General features: G+C 39.7%; 1 protein-coding gene across 14 annotated transcripts in view; it reads left to right on the top strand.

The window, feature by feature from the left end:
- The window catches only part of HDAC9 (histone deacetylase 9), a 462,820-nt gene extending 454,121 nt beyond the window's left edge, over positions 1-8,699 (top strand). For all 14 annotated transcript variants that reach the window (XM_032110318.1, XM_032110251.1, XM_032110312.1 and 11 more), the window contains one exon: positions 2,200-8,699. In XM_032110318.1, coding sequence (XP_031966209.1) covers positions 2,200-2,239 — 40 coding nt within the window. In that variant the 3' untranslated portion in view covers positions 2,240-8,699. The remainder of the gene's footprint in view (positions 1-2,199) is intronic.
- Positions 8,700-27,173: the final 18,474 nt, after the last annotated feature.

Below are 27,173 nucleotides of genomic sequence, written 5' to 3'. Positions count from 1 at the left end.
TGAAGAAGGCTGTGAGAGTACCCACACTGAGAGACAACAGCTGGATTGCCATGGCCCTCTAACCCTATCTCCCTTTCCTAAAAAGGACCTTGCATCTGGCACTTACATATAAAAATTATTATTGGTGCATATGCTCTGACTGGTGCAGAATGTTGGCCCGGTGTTGGAATATATTGGAATATATTAGAATATAGCACTCAAGATCAGTGAGGGCCACTCCTGGCCCTCAGAAGCACCTTTGTCAGTGAAAAATTTCCCAGTGAAAAAAGTCCTAAATAAGATCCTCAATTGTACTATGGTCGTGAGAATGTCAGTCCCAGAAGTCAAGTGCATGTGGGCATGTACTGGTTCCCTAGGTTCTTATAAATAGTCCAAACCCCTACTCTCATTTCCAGAGGTTTTCCAGAGCTTCGCTCCTTCCTGATCTGCCAATCTCCAGTTGAAATCTGTTGACACATCCTTTCTCATTTGCTTACTCCCAGCAGAACCTGAAAACTGAGCTGTTATCTGCTTCCTAATTATCCTATTTCCAGACAGACCCATAAGGTTCTGGATGTTTAACAAGGGCTTACTGACCCTCTGTGTTACGCCAGAGATTTTCAGGTCTCCCACAAGTGGCTGGAGAAAGTGGAAGTGTGTGGTCAGCACAACAGCAACACACACCATCAGAGCGAATTCCTCCCCTGGTGTGTGATCCTTTATTACACCTGAGGACCTCAGCAGCAGGCTGGGCTTCGTCTCACCCTGGCTGCCACTGTGTGCTCTCTGCTGCGAGCCAGAACAAAGCAAGAGGGGGCAAAGATGGAATGCAAGAGGGCTTCACCTCGCCTCTCAGGAATGAGGGAGCCGCAGTGGTTACTGTACATAGGAAACATTCTCCACCATGTGGTGAGGAACTAAAGGTTTGAGATTTATAGATTGATCATCTTTTAGAGTCATCACCCTTTGGAAAGTGGTTAGTCTGAAAAATATCATCTTTTTGATATGTCATTCACCTGACATATTTTTCAACATACTAGCTGTGATCATTCCAGATCATAAAGGAATAACCTGTATAAAATAATTTAAAGACATACTGCTGATTTTTTCATTGGGAAAGACATTAATAAATTCCAGATTCATTTAAAATTCTCTGGCTTCCTTGCTGAATAAACTATCAAAAGACCAAGCAAGTCCCCATTAATTACTTTTTTTTCCATGGGATCTCATGAATTTTTACTTTCTGAGGAATGCTTTACTGAAGCCAATTATTATACTGGCTTACAAGAATTAACTGGTAAACATCTCATTTATTAATTTACATTTACTTTTCTCCCCTCATTTCAAAATTGCTTGAAGTTACTATTTTAAAATAGTTCTTAAGGCCGACAGACTGAGATGAAAAATGGTTTCTGTACAAATTCTTTTCCCTTCAATAGTGAGGTCTCTCCATGGTCTCAGAAGCTTCCCATTTTATATTTGCCGTCGTATTCCTCAGGTGTAGTAGCTTGTCAGATACAAGGAATTGCAAGACTTGATGTCAGCTCAGCCCATGTGTCCTCATAATTTTCTTTTTGGTTGTCTTAGGGAGCTCATCTTGCCTAAGCTGATAATTTCCCAGAGGTTTTCAAATAAAATATATACATATAATATGATTTGATATAGTTAATAGATACTTTTCTTTGATAGCAATCTGGTGATCAGGTTCAGAATTTAGTCTCAAAAGTTGCAGGCAGGCAGGCAATGTGTTTATGAAAACACAAAATCAAAAACTAGGGGACTGGAGAAGAACCTCAGAGGAAACACTACTTGGCTACTAGTGAACCATTTTGCTTTAATGGTATGGGTCCACTTGAAAAAATAAATGCATGTATTTTTAGTTGCAAAAGCTTGTACAATGAAAGTATCACAGCTATTTTTTTCCCTAAATTATTTGATTCTGTTGACACAAAGCATGCACATTTCTGGACAAAATGTTATAAAATATTCTGACATATTTTAATATAAACAGGAACATTTTCGGTGATTGCTTGGATCTAAAATGTTTTTCCACTTGACATTTGTTTATACTTCCTAGGAAAGAAACTCTATTTATGGATAGCTGAATAACACAAATAAACATGTGAGAGAGCTGAAAAATCAGCTTTGATTATGCATGAAAATCTACAATGTCATTGTGTACTCTTGTGCCGTATTCTGATTGCCTGTTTATTTTTACAGAGCTGCTGGTGAGCCCATGGAAGAAGAGCCAGCCTTGTGAAGTGCCAAGTCCTCTCTGATATTTCCTGTGGGTGACATCATTGTGTATCCCCCAAAGCACCCTCAGACATGTCTTGTCTGCTTCTTGGGTGGCACAGATCAGATGGAACATAAACACTGGGCACAAAACTGAATAGCAGCTTCACTTGTTCTTTGGATGGACTTGAAAGAGCCCGAAAGATTCCTTAAATGTAACCGCTACAATTCTAGAGTTACAGTAAAATGGGCTTGGGAGAAAGAGCCTAGAGCATGCTTTTTTTATGCTGTTTGACCCACTCACTAACACAAATTGTGAAATAGAGTATTGCAAAATTCTACATGATAGATTATAGATATGAGAATTGCAACAGCCAGCAACATACTCTGTGAACTCCATGAATCACTTTCTGACACTTTTTACTGGGTAATTTTTTTCATACTGTGTCAAATTGTTAATAGAATTTGTTTTCTTTGCTCCGTGTAATGAAGAAAAAAACCCCACCCTTCTTTTACGTGCCATTTTTTAACCTCCTGTAATGAATTCTTAGCTGAATAAGTGAAAAGTGTTTAAATTATGATGAGGGATTTTAGCTAAAGGAAAAGCACTTCTTATTGTACTATAAATCCCCCAAAGTACTGTGCTTGGTGGTGCTTTATTTTCTCTTCCCTATACCCGGCCATCCCTCCCCATTTCATGTAATCTTTTCTATCATAAAAACACATTCATGATTCTCTAAAATGAGCGATCTTTTGCCTTTAAGAAAAAGTGCTGTACCCTCTGTAGTTGACAGTAGCTCTCACCATATGTGCAGCAGAGATCAAGTATGGATAGTTTTTCAACGTGTTTTTGGTTTGTTCTGAAATGTTTCTGCGTTCCGACTCCAAAGCAGCGACCTGCAGTAACTGCGTGCAGCTCATTTGAAGCTCAGGTGTTTCTGTGGAGGTTGTGTGGGAGTGTTTTTTACAGGTCGTGATGTGAATACGAACTGATTCTTTTATGTAGTCCTGCACCAAGGGAACTGATGTTGCTTAAGAAGCTTCAAAGGGTTTAGGCTTTTTTTTAGATCCCCAAAGTGCAGCAAGATCTCCCTGCAATGTGACTTTAGCTGTTTAATTCCATGTTTGAGAACGTAACATAGAGTTGTGCCTTTAGCTGAAAATGAACGCTTAAACTGTTACACGTGTTGCCTTACTGTCAGAGAGAGAGAGATGGGGCATGTATGTAAGATGTTCAAATGAACAAAACTCTGCTACAGTAACTTTTATTTTGTTTACAACTTTCTCACCTAATGAACCCTGGGAGATACCTTGAAGTATTCAGCTTGCAGTATTTGATAGCTTGCTCAGCTTTTAAAAGCAAGTGATGTTAATTTTTTATATATTTTCCAAATTCAAGAAAAAAAAAAAAAAGATATATATTAAAGCCATAAGTGAAGACTGTCATGCTTTTTATTCTGAAATCTGAAAGGAACCTTAATTAAAACAAGATTTTGGGGAAGGCCATGATATGAAAGATATGGAACAATATGGTTTCAGTTATAGGCAGACTCAAACCTGTAAATCAAAGATGAAAGATTTCCCTCAAATAGAATTATATAATTCTCTTTTGTTATGCAGTCAGACTATATTTTTCATGCATTTGGGTTTGTTTACGATTAGCATTTTAATTTTAAAGACTTTTATTACTTATACCAAAGCTCTCCACTACAAGTTAGAAATATGAGGCATGCTTTGAAAAGGGAAAGCTAAAAAAAGGGATGTCATTTCCTATAATGTGAAGTAAACTTTTATTCTGAAAGGTTTACTCTAAAATGAATGTATGCCCCTTAAAAAGGGAAATAAAATTCTGACCCTCAGAAAGTGAAATAAAATTCTACCCCCCATTTACAAGCCAAAACCATGCTTGTTTTAGTAATGCAGAGAGTCCCAGCAGGCTAAATTAATTCCTGGTGTAAACCACCTCGCCTGACTTTGGGCTGTTCTGAAGGGGTTGTTCACATGACTAAAGCAATCAGGAGTTCCTCTTGCATTTTCAGCAGACTCGTGACGGCAATCTTGCTTGCCATTTACTACGATTTTGTTATGGTCATCAAAGAAATTTCCCTTCAAGGAAACCAAGGGCTATAGCTGATGAGTTGGGTAATTTGTAGAGCTTTTCACATTTTGAAATAATGGCTGCAAAATTTCATTTGAGTGCATAGTGACATCATTTTAAAATTAACCCTAAAATTTGTTTGTGTCCTTCGCATGCATGAAATTGTATATGAATTGCAATCTGAAGTGTGAGTTACAAGCTTTTGCAATCAAAGTCTGTATTCTGGGGTGCAAATCAGCTAAAGATGCCTTTTGTAGCTGGAAATGCTTTTAAAACGCCAGAATCATTTGAATTAAACCACATTATAAAGTCACACTTATACATTTGTATAGATGTAGTCCCAGACAGATATCTAGACATGCTATTGGCTGAAGTTGGGATCATTTGGATAAATAAGTGTGCTAATAAACTGCACACAGATTGTGTCCAGAACTCTGTTCCGACTGAAGTCAGTAGCAGTCCTCTTTGATTTCGATGGGAGATGGATCAGGCCCTGCTTTCCTTTTCCCCTTTAAGTCAAGAACGCCATTGCTTTTTGATTATGTCATTCCAAGGCATCTTATGGCCCTCTGGGAAATGATTGAGGCTTATGGTGAATATCAACACTTCCTTCAAAGCAGACCTGGGCTTTCTGAGAGGGCAGTTTCACTTGCTGCTGTTTTCTTCTCACAGTATTTTTTATTACCATCAATAGCTCCCCATGGACTAGAGTTAAAATATCTTCCAGCATTTTTAGTCATACTTCCAGGGAAATATTCACATAGACACTCTTTAAAATGCCCAGTTTTAACTGGATTCAACAACAGATTCCAAGAATTTCAGAAAGATGCATGAATTGCGTGTTTCAAATGTAAAAATTCAGATTTTTGAGGGGACATCAGAGTCTCTTGTCTCCCACAGACCTTTCCCACTAGGCTAGAGAGATTGACACCTCTGAAAATTCAGTCCCAGATATTTCAAGTTGGCTGCCAAAATATCTGTGTCTGAGCTTAGATTGCATCTGAAGCTGAGCTGAAATGCATGAACAAGGGTGGTCTCTTCGTGTGATTCCATGGGGAAGGTGAAGCTGAGGAGGCAGCAGGGAGCGCTTGGAGCCAGGGTGACCCTCTGCCTGGTGCTGGTGGCACGAGGGCTGCAGGCAGACAAAAGGACATCCCACAGTACCTCCACCCCAGGCTGCCTTTGCCACTGGCAGCAAATCTTTGCCTCACGGGGAAATCCTGCAGTAATTTGCACTCTGCCCCTGTGCCAAAGGCACCAACTTACCAGAACAAGAGATGCCTCAGCAGCAAGTTTCACTAACATGCTTACTCCAGTTCATTTTCTTCTCTAGCGTTAGGAACTAAGAATCAAGCTCAGTGGGGTCTTTCTTGTATTACTATGCTTTTCTCGTACTTTTCTTGTATTCCTAGGTCCTTCAGTTCATAGTACAAACTGAAAACTAAAAAGAGACATGACTCAGGATATCAAGAAAAGAATGATTTTTATCCAGCTTAAAGCTCTTACCTGGGCTGGAGTAAGAACAGTGATAAATAGCAAATCTAACAACTGCTGAAACCTAAGAGTCTTGCACTTCATTTTTGGACTCTGTGGAGGAATTCTGCATATGCTCATTTGGTTTTAATATAATTTGCAGCTTGATTATATGATCTCTTTTCAGGCAACATTTCTAACGGGTAATCAAAGTTCACAAGAATTTTGCCAGTGTAAAGATGACAGAATTATTCCCTTTTTTAATCATGTACCTTTCTAATTTTACTTTCACTGCAAATCAAGCAACTAATTCCAAGCAAGTGAATCTGAGAAAAGTAAAATCATTAAGCTATCTTAAATAAACATCATAAAAGAAATGGAAAACATTGTGCAAATAAAGATGGCTATGCCTTTACTTTGCAAAAAAGTCAACAACATGCTGCAGGCTGAATATAAGTGGCAAAATGAACCCCTCTCTAGAGTATGTGGTATTTTAATTGGTGTATTATCCAAGTTCAGCCTCTCTGAAAAGATGAGAGTCACAACGGAGATGAAATATTAGAAAGGTTTTGCTGCAGCCAACACCAGAGATCCTGTAGAGAACAAGAATGTAGAGACTGACTAATTTTTGTAGACAGACAGCAGGACACTTTCGGGGCAATGTGTCTGGGACAAAGAATTAGAGGGAACTTTTCCAAAGGCACTGATGGCTGTAAGACAACTAACTCCTATTAGCTTGCAGGGGCAAGGAGGTGCTCAGCAAACATTTATTCTTTGGGAAATATCCCCCCTGTCCCACCAGCATGCCCACATGCATGCAGATGTGAACCTGGCTGGGCTATTTTCTCTCCTAAGCAGCAAGCAGCAGCAGCAGCAGCCGTGTGTGCTGCCCTGATGTGTGTTCTGTGCATTTGTCTGAGAAGTTCTCAGCCCCTAGAAGACACTTCATAACATGACTGATAGGGGAATTTTTTTTTCTCAATAGTGGCCTTTCCAGAAGCGTAGCAGTGCATGGTTGTTTTATTTTTAAAGGTCACAATAGAGCTTTGTGAACCATTGTTCTTTTTTTTTTTTACAGACTCCATATGGAAGTAAAACAGAATATGTACCTGGGGAGGGGGGGTATGGTGTGTGGAACCTGCCAGGAAAGAATCACTCTTAAATCAGGTTTCTGCTACTTGTTTTTCATCCTGGATTTGAAGGAGTATGGGTTCTAAATTTTTATTTAAGATCTTTCTTTGTCATGTCACTTGCTTTGTTTTTGTACCTGTAATTGAATTCACCCTTGTAACACATAGAAAACTATCTTAAAAAAAGTCTGTCTTTTCTGACAGATTCCCCTGCCCTTCGTGTGGGAATGAGAATAGCTTATCTTTGTCACTTCTCGCAACAATTAAATGCTTCATTTTTGTAACGGATCCAAACTGCAGCAGTATTTTAAGAGTACTATTTAGCTGGCTGTCTGCTGACTGTTAAAAAAAGAAATTGTGAAACTTACATGCCTCTCTAACCTCAAAAGAGACCCATTTTGATTTTAACAATGTCATTTTTTCACTTGATCCAAAAGGGTTTTGTCCCATGACATCTTGTTACCAACCCAGTTCTAATCACTAGTAAATCACACACTACAAAGAGTAAAGACCAAAAAGGACAGACGTTCCAGCAGCTCTCAGTTATGTCTCTTCTGCACAGTCCTTCATTCTGCTCTAGTGCCATTCTCTGTCGTTCAGCATATTAGCATAGATGATAGCAAAATATAAATTGTTCTGCACCATCCAAGATACTTCTCTTTGGATGTCAATTAGCACACTGTGAGTTGGGCTGTCATTTGTAAGGGCTGTGATTTATGATAAAGACAGGCTTCTGTGGGGGTGGTCTAAAGACAAGTGATGCATGCAAGCAGTGGCACTGGCACTGTGCAGTGAGAGTGATTCTGTGCCAAGGTCTCCACACATTACCCCCTTCCGATGGTATGCCTGCATGGCCAGAGGCACATTTGCAGTAGCAGAGCCATAGGACATCCTGATTCAAAGGCCACTTAAATCCCTCCTTTATTACCTTTGGGTAATATTTGGGAGGCAGCTAGAGCAGGAAACTGAACTTTGCGCTCAGCCCCACAAAACTAAGAAAAGCCCAGTAACAGAGCTGAGCTTCCCCACACATACCTTTTTCTGATATAAAGTGCCAGCTCTGCTCCTAGAAAAGTCTGTCTGAGAGAATATTGACTGTGATGGATCTATTCTATTGGCTTCACGAGTGTGTATACGTCGTGTGTTAGGGGAACAGGTTCATACTCATGTCTCTTGCTGCTTAGTTTACTGCTGTTTTAAATTTCATGATTGGCTTAATATTCCAAGTTAGGATGCAGTAGGAAAGCGTAAAGCAATACCTGGTGAGGTCATAACTAAGGCTTTCAAAGCAAGCTTACTGCCATGGGTTATTACAAGACTGACTTTTTGGTCTAGGGATGCACAGCTGAAATGTCTATTTTTTTTCTTGGAAAATTGATGTTGCTATCTGTTTCCATGATAAAAACCAGTCCTTTTGCTCAGAGCTCTGAAAGTTTATCTGTAATTTGTCTTTCCAGGCAGAGCAGATTCTAATGGATAAAGCATCAGTGGGACTGACCCAAAGGGCAACATTTTTAAAGGTCAATAGTAATATTTCCATAAGAGTAAAAGGAACCATCGTTATTATTCCTGATACATTTTTGTATCTGAAAGTATCCAATGAGAAATGTTAAGTAATATCGTGCTCCAGAACTTTGTTGATTATAGATATATGAGCATTGGATTGGCGTGAAATAGTCTTCAACCAAGATGTTAAAATCCCTTTTGTTTTGTGTTTTGTATAATTCTTTGGCTATAGTCTTGTCCTAGTGTTAATAAAAGCTATTTGAAGTAAGCTCTTTCAATATTCTGAGGGTTTTTTTTTTTTCCTTGTTTTATTTTTAATCAGTGCTAAAAAGAAGTGGAGCTTTGAACATGCCACCCTGCTTGGATCATAGGATTCTGACTGTTAAAATATAAAGGGGGAAGCATGGTGAAGCTGGAGTGCATAAAAAAGGAACCACAAATATTAATGTAAAAGTAATGTTACATAGCAGGCTAAAACACACACAAAGCAGAGCATTGCAGAGCTCCGGCTCTAACACCAAGCTCATATTCTATAGTTCCTTTGGCTCATTGTCCTGAGGCGTTGCAGAACACATAATTCTCCTCCCAGTGAAGCAATTTAAATAGTACATGCACTGTTTTGAAAGCTGTAAGGCCCCTACTTTGTGGGCGGTGGGGAATACCCAGCACTCTGCAGCAATGCTCTGGACCGTGGTATTGCTCCAGCACTGCTGCTGTAAAATTCAGAGTTGTTACCTTAATAGAACAGACCTGTTTTGAGAAAGGCACCCACGAAAGCAGTGGAGTGAGGAAGGAGTGTTTGCTGGGAGCACATTTTGATCACTTGCACATTGTCAAAAGTAGCTCACAGATTGAAATTGCTTCTGTGTGTGGACCTTCGTGCACCTGAGCTTGAAAACTGAGCAGAGAGGAGGGTAGCTGGGAAGTACAGGCTCTTTGTTTGCACATGGAAACCCCTACCTCCTGGAATGTATCCAGATCTGCTCCAGAAGGGGATTAAAAACAAAATGAAGCAAAACAGCATCCTATAATTTTACCTTTTTTCCATTCTTCAGAATAACACATCTTTTTCTTTTCTGGGGAAAAGGTTCCCAAACGTAGAAACACACAGCTCCATTCCATCAATAAAATACTTTTTGAAAATCTGAACATGTAACATGTAATTTCCTTGGCATATTTCAAAGAAGTTCCATGCACAAAGAATCTCAATCTGTCCAGTCTATCTATCTACTTCTCTGCTTTGCTTGTTTCCTGTGATTCCATTGTGATAAATTGCAGAGCCCTGTGATAAATTACATTCATCATGTCTTTCTGGCTGCCTCACCTGCATTTTGTACATTAAATCATCTCTCCTGGGTCTACTTCTAACATTCCAACCTTGTGAGAGATTCCAGCTAGACACCGTTGCTGCTTTAAAACCAACCTGCCATAATTGACCTTGCCTTTGAGAAGTGGAGTGTGTTTTTGGAAACCTTCAGAATAACAATGCTTCTAGGAATCTCCTGTAGATGGGTGGGAGTGAATTCTTTCAGATTCCTTCTCTCATGTTTTTTCACTGCATCCCCTGGAGATCCTCCTCCCCAGGAAAAATCTTTCTTTCCATTGGCAGCTTTGAAAGGAATAGCAAGAGTTGGATGGCTCTTTGTCAGAAAGGGTAAATAGTGCGATAAAGCTGAGTGAATATGTGCTGAGCCACTGCTCTTCTCCCTTATTTCCTTCTATTTTCCTTGACAAATAGAAGGAGAAGGATCTTAAAATTGTGGAGTTTGGTTTCAGTATGCCAGAGATACCTTTTGTTTATTTGTTTGTTTGTTTTTAAAGGGAAAAGTTTAGTTTTTACCTTTGCTGTCACAGTGCCCAGGTGCAGTACTTCATTCATACAGGCCTCCTGGAAACTTGTGAAATAGGGTTTCACAATTCTTGCTCACATCCTTTTCTGGGGTTCCTTCCCTGTAAAAGGGAACAGGTTCAACAAAAACCCAAAACGAAATTCTGTACTTTACTAGAAGCTGAGTAAGGGCGTGGATCTAGGATTTTGTGCAAAATTTATACTCTTAGTTTGTAAGCTGCTTCTGACTGAACTTCTCTGTCCACATACGACTGAAAAACGCAGCCAGTTACGGCTGTCATATGAATATCTTCATAGATTGTTAATAACCGAATAGAACATGCCTGGTAAGATCCTAAATAACCTCTTTTGTGGTATATTTTATGTACAAACAACACAATCTTACACCATTCAGATGGTAATAGTATTTGAATGCATTGTTCTTTAGCTATCTAGCCATCTAGTTATCTTTAGCTATCTAATTTAATTAGATATCAGTCTGTGATAAAGTTATTAATTGTTATCAAAACAAAATATCAATCAATTAAGGTAAAAGCATACATTACAAATATTTATGTTCCCCCAAGTCAGTACAGGTTCATTTTCCATATTGACAGTATCTACACTAGCTGTGACAGTGGCCCAGCCTAACTGCATGAAATTCTGCCAGACTCCACACATGAACAAAGAGTAGGAAGATAACTGGCATGATTTGTAATATTTTCTTCTCAACTTTCTATTAATTGTCTAAATTCTGCTGTCCAACTTTGGCTGTGTTAGACAACACAACCAGTGAAAGTCTAACATTTTTCTCTGTATTTCAGGTAATCTAGCCTTGAAAACCTTATTGGAACATCTGTAGATAATCTAGTATTGAGTCTATAATAAATCTAGACTTGTTACGATTCATTTGACCTACAAGCAGGGACAAATTAGGTAATTCCTTGTTCTATCTACCAAATACGGCGGGAAAAGTAACAACTGATTCTTAGAAAACAAAACCAAAAATAATCCTGCAATTGATTTCTCTCATTCTCGGCTGCCTCTCCTTCTCCCTTCAAAATCATGTTATTATGTTAGCTGAAATCCAAATGTGTATTGTCCCTCACTACATCTGATGTGTAGCAGTTCTCTCTCTGCCACCTGAGCCATAAGGAACTAGTCCTGGCTCCTTCTGAGCTACTGCCTGGAGTGGGTGTTTGGGTTCATACTGGAAGTCGAGTACATAATTTAACAGCTGCAGCAACATCTGTAAAAAGCAAAAAGTGCTGAAAAACTTAAAAAATAAATACGTGTACTCCATTTCTCCTTAGAAATGTCCAACAAACTATTTCATGAGAAGCATCATCACAGTGTAGTGTTGTCTTGCAATGAACTCTTTCCATCTTTGTTGACCTACAAGAGCTCTTGTTATTTCCTTTACAGCCTGCATCTGAACTGGAAATGTAAATCTAGAGTGAGATCAGACAGCTCCACCTGAATCCCCTTTGTTTGCCCATAGCCATGGTTGCTGTCATTTTCTTCACTGGAGGTGTAACTCTTTGGTTACTGCTTGATGGCACATCATGGAAGAGTGGTCCTGGACACAGGCTCTTAGTAGAACTTGCTGCTTCTTGTTGCTGCTAAACATGTCTTCTATGATTTCTACGGGAATGTAAGTGGTTTATTGATTGAGCTGACAAGGTCTGCTGAGAACTGATCATGGCTAGCAAGCATGTAAAGCATCTGCTCTACAGAACTTTTTTTTAAGTTAGGAGAAAAATCTGTGAGAAAAAAATGTTACTGAAGTGCTGACAAATAGTCAGTACTGGTGTACACCGTGTCTCTCTGTCTTCTATTTCAGTAGGAAATAGACTTTGCATAGCAAAGTGGCTCAAAGTGAATTACTTTTTGAGCACTTTTTACAGCTGAGTGGTTTGAAGAAATAATTTTATTTCAGTGGCACTCAACACGAAAATCCAAGATCCTTGTAAACACCCAGGGTTTCATACTCACAACAGTCACAGAAGCAGGCCCGTCGTTGCCTCTTTTCACAGATAGGATTAAAAGAGTTGTTTGAGGATTCACAAAGAGCTTGTATCTGACGGAAAAATCTCCAGAGCTAGAGTCCTTATGCCAGCACCCAGACTGTCCATGTGACTATATTTCTTCCAGATGCCTTCACATTATAAAGTAAGTGTGTGTGTATTTGTGACTTCAGATGCTGAATCTGCCTCTTCTAATTTTAGCTCATTGTTTTGAGCTTGCTTGTTCTCTGGCATGTGTGTTACTTACTGGAACATTGCTAAACAACTAAACCTTTTATTTATTTTTTCAAAGAAGACTGTATGAGCATATAGAGGAGATGTGGGATTTTTATGAATCATATCCTGTAGTTTCCTTGTGTTTTTACTTTTCTTATTCGCTCCTCATTTTTAGATGGCCTTCACAAAACAGAGAACTGTTTAGGTTGTATAACAATCCATGCACAGGAACTAGACTTTTTACCCTGCTAGATGTGCTACCTGGTGCGATTTGAATGTAGATTTCAAAGAACAAAAAAATGTCAATAAATACTGCACTTGTGTAAGGGGTAGCAACTGAACCATTTTAAATGAGGCTTCAGGGAATTTGGAAGGAAGTTGTCTCAAGGCTTGCAATGTTTATAAGCATAAGATGTTGTGGTTCTTATTACCAAGCAAAGAAACATCAGCCCTATCCTTATGCCTCCTATTAACCTTAGGGATTCAGTGAATGGACAGGTGAGAACAGGCACAGGCTTCATGCATCAAGCCCTCACAAATAAATGTAAAGCCCTGTACCACATTTCAAGTTGAGTTGTAAAAACCTGCTTCAACAGGTGATTTCTCAAATCTGCTTCTATTTGCTGCCTGCTTAGAATTCCTCTTAGCAGTGTTAATGACTTTTCAAGTACATTTTGTTAGATCCTCCTATATACAATTGTTTAAGCATCTTCATGAATACATGAAGGAAGTAGGTGCTACGTGTCACAGAATATCTGTTGCTCAGCTATAAATTTAGGTTTCATCTTCCTTTAAAACTCTCATAGGAAGTCTAAGGTGTTACACTCAGAATAAATACTCTTAACTACAGGCAACCAAGAAGATGAAGACAAGTGTGGTCATATTTCAAGCATAATGAGACTTTCATGGATGCTCTGCACCATGTCCCCCCAGGATCCGTGGTGACAGGACCATGAGCAGTAGGACATGATTCAAAGAAGTCTAGGACATCCTTCATCCTCTTGCAGAATCAGAATAAGCTGTTGGAGAGAACCCTCTAAGAGCTCAGAAAAAATCTAAGCCCAGCCTCACACACTGTGAATCTCAGAGGTGAGTGGGAAAGGACCAGAAAACTCCACAGTTGCACCTACTAATGGATCATGAACTGTGATATGAACAGCAGTGTCTGAGTGGCTCAGAGGAAAGTTTACAATCAGATCACAGCAAAATGTGGCTGCTGAGCTCCAACCTCATATACCCATCTCGTTCAAAGGGAATGAAGAAGCAAGGCATGATATAGGAGGAATTATCCCAACTATGTATTACCTATCACCTCCTCACATTCTGCACGTCTTCATGAAAGGAATTTTAAGGACATTGTGAACTATGTCTAGAAATTGAAAGGAAAATATGGTCCAGGGAGAGACTACCCTGTATGCTGTATAATTCCATGACTGACTTCACAAGTGGCAAACCTTTGCTAAAGGAGGTGTGCTAGGTTGTACAAACATGCCATAGGAGAAAGACACGTTGATCACATTGGATCTTCCATTTCTTCTCCATACAGTAATAACAATATAAACTCTCCATAGCAGTGTGCTAATGCTGAACTTCCTGGCAGCCATCTGTGAGAGTTATTATACGGGAAGTAGGGCAATCCTGACACAGCTGGGACCCTGTCAGGAATGCTGGCAGCAGCACATCTCTTCACTTTGCAGTCTTTTAGACCAAGTTAATGTGTATGTGAGGGACAGTAGACTGACTTCATAAGAAAGATAAGATTTGAAACACATGCAGTATGTTTTCTGATGCTGGGATATATTTCCTCTGGCTTCTGTTTTCAGTTGTGTCCATGCCTATAGTATCTATATCTAGCATCTATATCCAACATCTATATCCCTGGCTCACAGCAGGAGCAAACCTGTGTGAGGTCTGGAGGGTGCCTATATACTATCCAAGATACTTTTTTACAGTAGATATAATGGTATTAAGCTGACTGAAGTCATGAATCTAAAAATGTAACTAATGATGATTATTGAGGGATACTACCTGTAGGAACAGAGTCAGGCTATTGTTAAAATAATGGTCCAGTATGTCCCTTTTCTGGTGATGAACTGCATAAAAGTTTGTGATGAATATTTCTCTGCTCTTAGTTCACCTGTCACAAAATATAGTATATATATATATATATGTATCTGGAGATGCTGTGAACCACAGAAGGAGTCTGTGAAGCTCACTGAAGATAACAGATAAGATGCACTGAATTCTGTGGAAAATACAGATTTTTATAACCACAACACTAGCTTCTTTAAAATCCTATGTTAACTATACTTATCCTAGGCATTCATGACATTTTGTTTAAGACCATGCTTTTAGATGATATTTTAATTGGTTGCAGAACATCAGTGCTGGACTTTCAAAGACCTGCCTCCTTGAATCCAGCATCAGCATTGCCTGAAACCCTGCTGGCTGCCAGCTCCTCTGCTGCCTGAGCTCTGTTATGATCCTCAGGCAAGGTATTTTCAGAGGATGTCACCTTCTCGTACATCACCAAGGCTTTTGTGCTGACTCAGCATCCCTGCCCTCTGTACCCATGGTTTGGGCATTCCACCATTTTCCTTGGAAGGCATGCCAGTGGCAATTTGAGGCATGATCACCCACAGTCTGCTTGGTTTGGTAGATGTGTCCCTTCTTCTCCTGCCCAGTCACTCCTACTCCTGCAGAGAACCTTAGTCTCAGGACATTAAGCAGAGCTGGGCAGACTTTTTCCAACACTGTTTTCATTCTTCTCCAGAACAAATTGCTTTATCTTTTCTTTTTCAAATCCAAGAGTTTAAAACCTTGTGGAAGGGGGACAAAGGGAAATATTTGGTCTTTTTTTGTTCTTATTGTTTTTTCGCTTGGTTTGGGAAACATGGACATGTGGTTATTCCCAGGATGAAATATATTCCCCAGTACCCTGTCAGCTGCTGATTGTGTCCGATAGTCCTGTCAGCTTCACAGCTGCTGTTAATAGCCATACCCTGCTTGCTGTGGCACTGCACCCCTACCTCCTGGGGCAGTGTGTAACCACTGAGCCACATGGCCATGCCTGATCCCTCTCTCACTCTCCCAATGGATAATTAACCAGAGTGCATTTAAGCAACATGTACATTGAAGCTGCCCCTAGTGCCCCCAAATTACAGTTTTCTCACGTCGGCTTTGACTTGTCATTCCCCTCCAGGCAAGGACCATAGCTGTGTCTTTCTCAAAGCCTTGCTGATCTAAGCATAGGAGAAAAGACAGAAGCATGTTGCTCCAGCCGGTTTTGTGCATGGCCTGATCCCAGAGATAGGCTTGGAGAAAATCTGGCATTAATGGGACCTGTGGATTGGCATAGGCTTCAGTCAGTTACCTGGGACTATAGGTCCTAAACCAGGATGTTGCCCCAGACTAGAATTATAGAAGCCAAAGACAGTTTTGAGGAAATGGACTCAAGTTTTCCTCCTAAATTTTAGCAAATAAGTCTATCACTGAAATGGCCCAACACGAATACTTACGCAAACTAGATTTTGGCCCAGTTGGAATTCAGATCCAAATGCAGAGCCACTTTTAGACTGTGATATATCTCCAGCATTGCAATATGCCAGGGGAGTGAACATAAGGATCCCAAGGATCAAACAATTGATACTTTTCCGGTGTTCTCTTCCTTTTGTTTTCTGATCTATCTTCAAATATGTTTTATGAAGCAGCCAGGTGTGCAGCAGCCAGAGAGGAGCAGGAGAGTTATTTGTGAGGATCTGCATAGACACCTTCTGGGCAGGCAACTCACAAAGTGTGAGCAACAGCAAGGTGGACAAAAGAGCTATGGCTTCAGGGATAAAGACAGCTACAGCTGTTATCTTCCATGGACTGGACACACAGGAGAGCCAGGGACAAATATATTCTGTGCTGTGGATTAAAATAGCAACAGGTGGGACTTCTGATGGTGTTTTGGTTAGTTCTTATAAGAGTAAAGATATTCTTTCTTATCCTTGGGCCAAATAATAGTGCGAGGACTTCCTCACTGCCTGTTGTAAAGTAGGCTTTTTCTGGCTGCAGAATTGTTCTCCTTCTTACCCCCTGCTACATCATCTACTTCCCCCTTATCTCACGTTTTCTGTTATGTTATAGCCCACTTGAATAAGAGTACTAAAAACAAAGTTTCATTGGCTGTATATGTTCTGAGAAGGCAAGTATGCAAAGAGAAGTTCATAAAGCTAACAGAACAAGACAATAATTTAAGTGCTATGTTCCTCTTAACTATTAATTGATGTTAAGAATGAGAATAAAGTACACTGATTGAAACTTGTGCTTCTAGATGTAGCTTTTATTCCCATTTGACTACATTTATTTTTCTACCATAACCTTTGGCTCACTCGAGTTATTGTTTCCCACAATCAAATATGTTAGTGTAATAGTAAAGATTTCCGGAAGGACTTTTTTCCCTCTGCTACTTTGGGAAAGGGTCTGCATGTAAACTGCTATATGCTATATGACTTCATGCTAAGTACACACACTAAACATGATACGTTTATTTTATCATTTGTAGCTAAAAAGACGTAATTATTTAAGTGGGTGTAATTTAGTGTTATGGCATCCCTCAAATTGCAGTCCTGAAATTACTTTAATCTATACTTTGGCTAGGGAAATATATGAAAAATTGAAAAGCTAAACAAAAACCCTGATGCCCAGAATGGAGTTGTTTCTGGGGATTGCATAGACGTCCTTGTGACATCTTTTCAGGACGCAGTCCCACTTTTGCAAGAGCTTTACTATCTATTGAACTATTTATGGACTATTTATCAGTCATCACTGAGGGTGGTTTACCACCAGCAGGCTTATGTGTCAAACTAAAAATGGGTGCTCTAGGCAAGCTACATCACATACTGTGCCTTTTACTGCTTGTGGAAAGAGCAAGGAAAGAGTGATATCCATCCTTTTGGGGACACAGAATGCTGAACTTTTGCTGCTTTTAATCTTAAAAAAAGCCTATTAATTAGAACTTATAAATCTTTCCCCATTGTTTACATGCACTTTCAAAGCCCACAGCAACAGCAGCACACCGAGTTGTGAGAAAACAGCAACAACTACTGTCTTCTGATTTTTAAATATATATTTTGCAAGAAAAACCTCTCTAGATTCACATCCGTGCTTTCTAGCAGCTAGTACTCTGTGAAAATCAGCCTGAGTTCTTTAAAGAGTGGTTTCATTAAGAATCTGTGCTTTACTAACTGGGTGTGGTATCCTGGGTTTTTTAATGACTTAAGCACATTTTGAGCTAAGTAGAGTAGCTGTCTAATACTTTTGCTAGAATGGAAATATCAAAGTCAGCTCTTAATATTACCGGAATCTCTTCTATGAAAAGCCATCACAAACAGAAGTTTGTAATATCTGCATTTAAATAAATTTAGCTTCTTAGTAATTCTCTAATGACTGTGGGCTACCTCCTGTTCCCATTGATGTCAGTGGGAATGTTGCATTGACTTCACTGAGCTTGGGATTTAGTTTCCTTTCATCAAAGATTGTTCTAAATGTAGATCCCTGCAGCCTCAGTTTGGTATATATCTCCATCCCAGTTTAGCATGAAATTAAAAGGACTCTTGCAATAAACTAAAGCATTTTACTTCCTTTTAGAGCCACCTCCTGCTACCACCCGTTGAGACTAGGAGAGCTGCCCCGTTTTTTTGGATTTATGAGTGTGTTTCTTTTTCCACTGTGGATGACTACGTTAACTGCTCCAAAGTTATTCCTCCAAAAACCCAGAATCTCTGTGGCAGTAGAGGTAGAGTGGTTTGTTCCTAGCCTGCTATTCTGCCTCTAAAACAATCATGAGGGGAAAGATCCATATTCTCTCTAGACACCTGGCACCAATAATAACTAATGTAAATTGTGGCTTAAAGCAATAAGCAGACCCTGTGAATGTAAGTTAAGAGCTCATCTGTGTGAATTTTACCTACAGAAACAAGCTGCTCATAGATAAATCTTCTGTCAATTTTTATAGTCCTGGAATAGAAGTTATTTTTTCTTACCTTTATTCTGTTTTGATATCTACCAGAAGAGACAACCAAACTTTTGCTCAGACAGTGAAATAGCAGTTAAAAGAAGCAGAGTCAAAAATCTCTGTTTCCATCAGGGCAGCTTTGCCCAATGCTACCATTTCTGTTGTTGCGGAAGGTACTAATTAATCTATCTCCCAAAGCATATTTTATCCAAGTTTGGATAGAGAGCCAGAACCTTAAAGAAGTCTGTTCATTCAAATGCCAAGTTTGACTTAAATCTAGTGAAAAATATTGTGAACAATAATAGGGAACAAGAAGAAAGCAACTATAGAAACTGATCTTCAAAATGGGAACCTACAAGCGAGGCAGACCAATCAAGCAGAGCAGAATGAAAGCAGCTGGAAAAGAACCCTAATTAAACTGCTGCCTTCTCAGTACCTCTAGAGCACAGCATCCCATCCTCTGCATGCCTGTTCTTGAGGGCTTTTACTATGATCAGCATAAATCCCTTATTTTTGTAGGAGACTCCTACACAAACAGCTCCATTACATTCCATAGCAAGTTGACTGAAAATAGGTTTTAAAGAAGCAAAGTTTTAGTTAGAGTAAGTGTTCGTGAGTTTTAGTTAGAATTATTGTTCGTGTATGCAATGTGTCAGAAGCCTGACCAAAATCTCCTGTAGTTCTCTATTTATTACACTCATCTGTGAATAAGACATCCAGAGGACTCAGACTTTAAATGCCCAGATTCTGAGGATACCTACCTCTCCCACAGGGACTTATTACTGAAACAAAATCATACTACTGAAGGCAGCTATCACTGGTATGCTAATATGCTTGACTTATTACCAAAGGTGTTTGATTTGGGGTTTGTAAGTGTTTTTATTGTGTGCAGGAGAGGAGTGAGTAGTGACTCTTAACAGGGGAAACACAAGTCTCCATGGGAACATAACAAACGTGGTTGCACAACAGTGATGCTTGCATTTCTAGGTATGTATCTGTTTCTTGGTCCATTTCTGTCATGCTATCACCTGGATTATACATTCAGTTGCACTGTTAGCATCATTACTGGCCCACTTTTCTGTCTGTTTTCTTCATTTTATCTAATTAGAATCTACCCCCCACGATAACATATTCCCATATAATCTAGATTTGTGCTTTTATTGTTTTTATTTCTGTGTATCATTTTGCCCCAAAATGTGTTTACAATGTCTTCAGTGATTTGCTGCAGCAAATGTGAAGAGCAGACTTCATCCACTTTACATTTGGTCAAATGTTATTGCTCAGTTGAAATTGCTTTGAAATTGTTTTGACAATGTAAAATAAAGATGGGAACACAATGCATACTGTGAGGTCAGGAGACAGCTCAGGGAAGGTAATTCATGAAGATGTTCTTGACAGTGTTCTGTGCTCTAAAACAAGAAAGGTTATTTTCTTTGTCCTTTCTGATTATTGAATCAATGTATGTTGTTCTGCAGGTGTGAGGTGATTTCTCATTGTGTTTGAAGCTCAGTTTTAGTCAGAAATCGCTTACCACTGTCGCTTGTGGCAAGCACACCTATGAGTTATGGAGCAGCGTTCTCTGCTCCTTTGAGCATTGTTTAAAATGTTGTTCGTGGTGCTCACAGCAGAGCACAAAGCAGTTCTGTAGGTGTTTTATCCAGAGGACAGGCTGTGATCGCTTCTTTCCTGCTGAGTAGTTTCTCAAATGAAAATGTCACTGAAGAGAGCAAGAGTGTAAGTCATTTACCTGTGTGAATAATATGTTACAACATTTTTTGTTCTGATTTGGCTTTTTTCTTACATATGATCCATGTTTATTTAGTTTTACTTTTTGCGTTAAGAAGTTGAACCTGCATGGATAATGAGGAGTGTGGAGGGGTTTCCAATCACTTGTGAATTTACCTAAAAATTACTGAGCTACAGAGATCTTCCCAAAAGGCTACTGCTACAGAATTATTTCTTCTTCAGAGTGCAGGAAGACTTTCAATAGCATGATTGGCAAAAATGAGCTCCAGTCATTAAAGTAAGCATCTAAGCCACCAAGCACCCACAGAAGATGAGCTCATTGAGTCAGAAGATGCCACTTTAATGAAGTAATTTTAAAACCAAAATTGTATTTTGGGACAGATTAGATGATTATCTGCCAAACTACATGGCTGTATTTAGGCTGGCTACCCATCCAAATTATATGAGCATAAAGAACTATAATGCACCATATATGTCTAACTGTAGCACTGTACATACCACAGCTATGAATATGTGTACCACCATGGAATTGAAACAATAGGGGAGCTAATTCTTAGCTGTATATAGCATTTTAGCTCCACTGAATGTAAAGTCTGAGGATGATTTTCCTCTGGGGAACATCTTGGCCTTCCTGAATTTAGGCTTCAGTAATTGTATACACCAATCCTAGGAAGATCCAGCCACACTCTCAGGGTGTGCCCTGGGTCCTGGAAGCTTCAGCTGAGGCATGACCGTGCTGTGGCTGGACCACGAAGAGATCTCTTTGCTCAAGCACTCTCAGCAGTCTAGCATCCACCAAGTGCACACGAGGCCGTTCAGGGGCAGGCAGGTGTGAAGAATGGCAGTCTGACAGTCCCCAAGGACTTTTCAGCAAACAGACATCAGCACAGATGCTGTGACTTCACACTTCAGCATTGCATTTGTTTAATCCAGTCTCTAATCCATTTATTTTATGAAGTGAAACATTCCAAAATTACAAAAGCATTTTTATTTTGTGAACATGTGTGAGCCAGCTGGAAAGATTTGTGAATTCTTCATACCTTTCTCTTGGGTCCATCTTCACAGCTGATTAACCTGCATTTCACACATCTCTTTAAAACTTCCATTTCAGGTTACTTGCTGAGATAGGTGATACCCAATGCAAATGGGTTTTCTTAGAAGGATTTTGAAATAGAAATGTTGAAACGTGAGGGTAAAGACAGGGAAAAAACACTCTTAAACATGTGCCAAGTACTAACTCACAGAAGCCGAGCAAGTTTTCATAAAGACTGTTGACCCTGGCAGCAGGGAGGTGATTTTTCTCACTGCTAGCATTACTGAAAAGTCTGTAAAGTAGCAAGAACAATTAAATAAATACAGAGGCAATGGTGCTAACCAGGTTAGGTAGTGATAGTCATTGTGACCATGCTTATTGTGTTACACTGGCTTAGCCAAGAAAAACCTTATCTGATTAAAACAATAGTTCCCAAAATGCACTCTTTTTACAGAAATTAATTTTATTCAACATGCACTTCCAAAATAAATATAACACAAAATTTTAACTTTACTTATGCAAATCTATCAGGATGCTCCAGCCAAGCAATAACCCAAACCAAGATAACCTTGGCTAGTGTGTTACCCTTTAGCTATGAAGCTGTTGTGAGTTCCACTTCTGGTGTGGCTCCATGTACGCGAGTGCAGCGTGGCTTAAGTCTCTCTCTTTGAGTGGTCTTTTTTTACAATAGAGCTGGAAAGAATGTTTTTCACCAAAAGGAGTACATTCCATGAGTGATGGTTTTCTGTTACAAAGTTATGATTTTGAAAAGGATCACTACCTCCCATTGAACAGGCCTCAGAATTTATGTACTTTCTTTGGCCGACATTTGAATCTGGCTTTGAAGCCAAATATGAGAAGCAAAGCTTACAGAAAGATTTTCTTTCTTTTCATGGTTTCTTAACGTATGCACTTACTGCATACACACATGCAATTTGTTCATTTGACAGCTTTCATCCCTTTAGATGCCTTTCCTGACCTCTCCTCACTATCTGTACTCCCTTCACACACCTTCTAAGCAGCTTAGGATGTGTGCCACGTAGTAAAAGAAATATATTTTATATTATATAGAGAAATAGTTCATGTTCTTTTTTCATCTGACTAATGTGAAAACCTAAGATTCAAGCAGACTTCTTTCCTCATCTTCCCCAGCCCCTCTGAAAATATTGAAATATTTTTATTGTGAGTTTAAACATTTATACAGATACTGTAGATTTTCAGACTACCTTTGGTACATGAAAAAGTGGTGATTAATTCTTTAATTTCTTCTTCAATCAAGGTTCAGTTCCAAATGCAAGTTAAAGAGCTTTGGAGAAACTTTGTCCTGTATCTCACCAGAAGAACCCTTATTTATTTCAAAAGCTGGAATAGTCTTTCCTACTTCACTGTAGCAGAAGTTTCCTTAATTTAGTAATTTTGATACTCTCTGTACTTTTATAGGAATCCCTGAAGGTCCATCAACCCCTTTAAAGGCTACTTTCAGTTTATTCTTTCTTTCTTTTAATCTTTAAAAATATTAAAGTTAACTTAAAAAATGCAAATTAAAGTTTCAAATTCAACCACAGTGTCTTGAGTCCATTTCTTGAGTTATATTTTTTATTTAAGAACCTGGAAACACAATACAAAGTTCATGAAGTCTGTAGTTTCAATACTATGCTTATCTCATTTACTTAAACCTGTTTTATGTATTTCTTCAGTGTTTTCTTGAATGAAAAGTATTTATTTTTTATTAGGACACCGAAAATGGGTCAGAATTTTAATGAATATTTGTAGCAGTAGTTAAGGTATCTGTGAGATGGTTTCAGCATCTCCAAAGCCAACCCAGCAGAAGAGTTTCAAAACTGATATTTAAAGCTTTTCTGGATTAGACATACCCAAGAGGGCAATAGGATGGTCTGCTCTTCCTCAAGGACACCTCATCTATTGAAAATGCTGCATGGGTTACTGAGCAGGGATACAGCTGCTGCTTTGGGACCTAAAAAGGTGATTGTGTTAAAAGTCAAAGTGCAGAAGTAAAATATGCTAGGTTATTAGAGCTAGAGCTGGGATGGTTCTGGTTCACATCAGAGAAAACCCCCTGAGAAGGAACTATGCCCAGCAAACCTTCAGGCTGGTCCAAGAAAACTTCATTTATACAAAGAGTTCAATGCCTTCAAATTCTTTCCCGTGCAAGTAGTAGATCAAAGCCTTTGCTTCTTTACTGCAAAACACAGTGGCCATGATCATGACACAAGCCAAATCAAAGAAATTTTGGGTGGGATCTAATGTAAGGTCATGCCCCTTGTCTACCTGGAAAAGCATTGGCTTCAGCATGACGGTGGAAAGAAATCTTGTGAGCAGTTTGCAACTCTCTTAAATACATGTATGCCTGGCTCCCTCTGAGGCACTGGATCCTGGTGGGGACTTCATCACTCTGTTCCCTATGACAGGACACAGCTTGTCTGCTTGTGCCAACTTTCTGTGGTTCAGGCTGTACTCCCTCACATCAGCTGTGTGATGCAGAGGTGGAGGGGGATCATAGTAATAATGGTCCTATCCAGCTTCCTCATCAGGGCTCATCTTGGCTTTCCCTGTATTCCCAGTCAGTGCCTGGACTCCTTATGTGCTGGGGTGAGAGGTTGGGTTGTTCAGAAGCACACTTCAGTACTGGACACCCTCACAGGCCGAGACCGCGATGATTCCTTAGCTGGTCTGCCTCACGGCCAATAAGCTTCTTTTGCTAAAGGGCTCGAGTGCGACTTTAGTGTCGAAGGAAACTGCAACCTTCTACTCCATGTTTGTATTTACGGTAGTGAGAGGAAATTAAAACACTGGCAGAACCTCTGAGCAGGCCACAGAGGTGGGCTCTTGAGAATGATCAGAGAGGAAACGAAGAGATGGGAACTTTAAAGAATGGAGCAGAGTTTTAATTGAAATTTTCACTAAGATGAACAGAAAAGTTTTTTCACAGCATCCTCTATAATAGGGAAACATTAAGATTTATTAACTAATAATCCTATAAGACAGTGATCAATAAAATAATATAATAAAATAATGTAAAATTTTACTAGTTTTCAGTTGGATATAGCTTTTTTAATCAGGGCTACAGGGATATAAACTGTCAAGTAAAGTGATTTATCTTTAACACCAGTTTCATTTGAGGGATTCCTTTGCTTAAACTCTAGAATGATTCTAGCATCTCTAGTATCAAGGGGGAAAGGAAGGTTATTGTAACCTTCAAATTCAGCCAGATGCACGCATGAGGTTGCTGCAGCGATCTCCAACAAAAGTGGACCTCAGAGTTGGAGATTTACTTTTCTTACCTGAAGTGCTGGGGAAAATGTAAAACTGCAGTTCTGTATAAGCTTGCATTTCCCTCTCTTTCTATTTATTGCATTCATAATGTTTTATGTCACCACTTTAGCTGAAAATAATGAAAAGGCTTTACGCGGTTTCCTCTGCAGTAGACTTTTGTATAATATCACAGCTGACCACCAGTGATACCCTGGATTTTGAAGATAAATATTTCAAGTGAACTCTTCAGTATATGCTTGGTGCTTTTCTCTACAAGACATTTTCCATACTACAAGGAAGACAATGAAAACATTAAGTAGGGATATTAGAGCAATGCCCCAGAGTTAGGAAATTATTTTGCTTTTCTCAGTTTTAATATCTATCTCTGATCACTGTGAAATGGGTTCTGCAGACATTTAAAGAAAAAAATTACTAAAATTAAATCAATTATATTAAATCACCTCTCAACTTCCTCTCAGGCTGAGTGAGAGTAAAGAGTCGCACGGACTAGCCTGAAAAAATCTGAGGTCACCCACTGCTAGTGTACCTTGGTCCTACAGCTTCATTGGGAAAAGAAATAGAAAACGGTGTTCCAGAAACACTGGGCCCTGCTAGGGATTTTGAGTCTTACCTTGCATCTGTATAAAGTGAGTAAGCAACAAGCTGTTGTCTGTTTGCATTCACACAGTGCTTACAGTTGCTACCTGTTCACCTTCTGTTTGGGACAAAAGAAGGCATTAATTACAATAGCAAAATAATCTAAAACAAATAATAAGCAAAAACGCAGAGGATGAATGAAAATTAGTATTGAAAAGAGGAAAACTTGAAATAGAGTGGCAAGATAATCTGCATTTGAAGAGGACGTGCGGCAACCTGGGGTGCAGGAGGTAAGGTTAAGGCTAAGGCTGTATGGGAGAAAACGTGGAGGATATTATGGGAAGAAATAAGATAGAATTGGGTTGTGGAATGTGAGACGTGCTGCAGAGGCACATGGCAGCACAAAGGAGCACACAGCAGCACACAGAGGCTTGTCTCCACCAGGCCCTGGGGGAGGAGGTGTCACACGGCAGACCCCTGCATAGAGGAGCCTGCCGGGAGCTGACAGACAGCGAACAGCGAGTGATCATATCATAGAAGGACACTGAGAAAATGTGTTGCTGATGTGGCAACACAGGATAGGTCACATAGTGAGGATTACCATGTAAGGAAATACGGTGCCTTGGAAGAGTGTATAAAACCAGCTCATTTCTTTGAATAAAGGATTTAGATTCCCTGTCGGTCTGGGTCTGTGCCTCAGTCACAGACAGGTACCAGGGTTCAATAGTGAAGGAAGTGGGGATTTATGACAGCTGATAGCTGTCAGCCCTGCATTCTTTCCTTCCTAAGGGCATTCCTTGCTTGGGGGAGATTTTAATCTTTCACTCTCTGTTCCATCAGGTTATGCAAAGTGTGAAAGGTCCATGCTCCACTTCTTAATGAGACAACATTCCTGTCCATTTTATGTGGGGAAGGGAAGGGAAGGGAAGGGAAGGGAAGGGAAGGGAAGGGAAGGGAAGGGAAGGGAAGGGAAGGGAAGGGAAGGGAAGGGAAGGGAAGGGAAGGGAAGGGAAGGGAAGGGAAGGGAAGGGAAGGGAAGGGAAGGGAAGGGAAGGGAAGGGAAGAGAAGGGAAGGGAAGGGAAGGGAAGGGAAGGGAAGGGAAGGGAAGGGAAGGGAAGGGAAGGGAAGGGAAGGGAAGGGAAGGACAATGAGACCTACTATTCCAGTGGCTATTTAGGATACACTGTCTACTCCATCTCATGTCTGTGTAAGCTGTTTTTGGTTTTTTATTGAAAAGGTGAATTTCCTATACGTTCTAAATTAAGTATATTTGGGCAGGTTCCTTTGATATCCAGCATGCTTACAGAGGTTCAGAATAGGGTAAATTGTCAAAATGTGGTAGCATAAAAGCCACAGCAATGCAAAACAAATCTTCAAGAAACATTCCTAAAAATAAATGAAACAAAGCCAGGAAAAAGCAAAGTCAATAAAGCTCATTCATTTCTTGAAGTTTCTTGTGTATAGATATAGGCTTTTGAATTCTGGCTCTACAAGGAGTGCAAGGCTTTACCCTAGGTAGTATTACCCTTCAGGGAAACAGCACTGAACCTAGATACTTGAAAAATTAAGTTCTGAAAATGACAGAAGTCAAATACTTCCCATCTGGGATGCTGAACCCTTTCCTAGGCAGGCTGGGGAAAGAGACATAGCAGATCTTTCTAGTATTTTGATCAGCTCATTCTACCACTTTAAAAATGCACCCAGTCCTCTGCACTGGTTCTGTCTTACGCAGAGACTTCCTCCCAGCAGTGGGAGTTGATGGGAGTCCTATTAGTGACTCTCGTTAGTTCGGGATTTCATTCATAGCCTGCTGGGGAAGTCAAGTAAAGAGAAGGTAAAATAGAATCATGTAGTCTCAAAGAATATCCTTTGAACATCAGACACAACTGTTATTTCCAAATGCACTTTAACAAAAACAGCATTTTGCTGCCAATAGCAACCCTATTTGAGAAAGGCAAGTTGAAGATTGGGTTTGGAAGAAGGAGAGAATTACCTTCCAAGAGATTTCAGAAAAAGCACTTGAAGAAGGG

This window comes from Corvus moneduloides, chromosome 1, assembly GCF_009650955.1.
Source record: "Corvus moneduloides isolate bCorMon1 chromosome 1, bCorMon1.pri, whole genome shotgun sequence".
Classification (NCBI taxonomy): domain Eukaryota; kingdom Metazoa; phylum Chordata; class Aves; order Passeriformes; family Corvidae; genus Corvus; species Corvus moneduloides.
The sequence above is the reverse complement of the archived record's forward strand: the minus strand, read 5'-3'. Positions and strand labels throughout refer to the sequence as shown.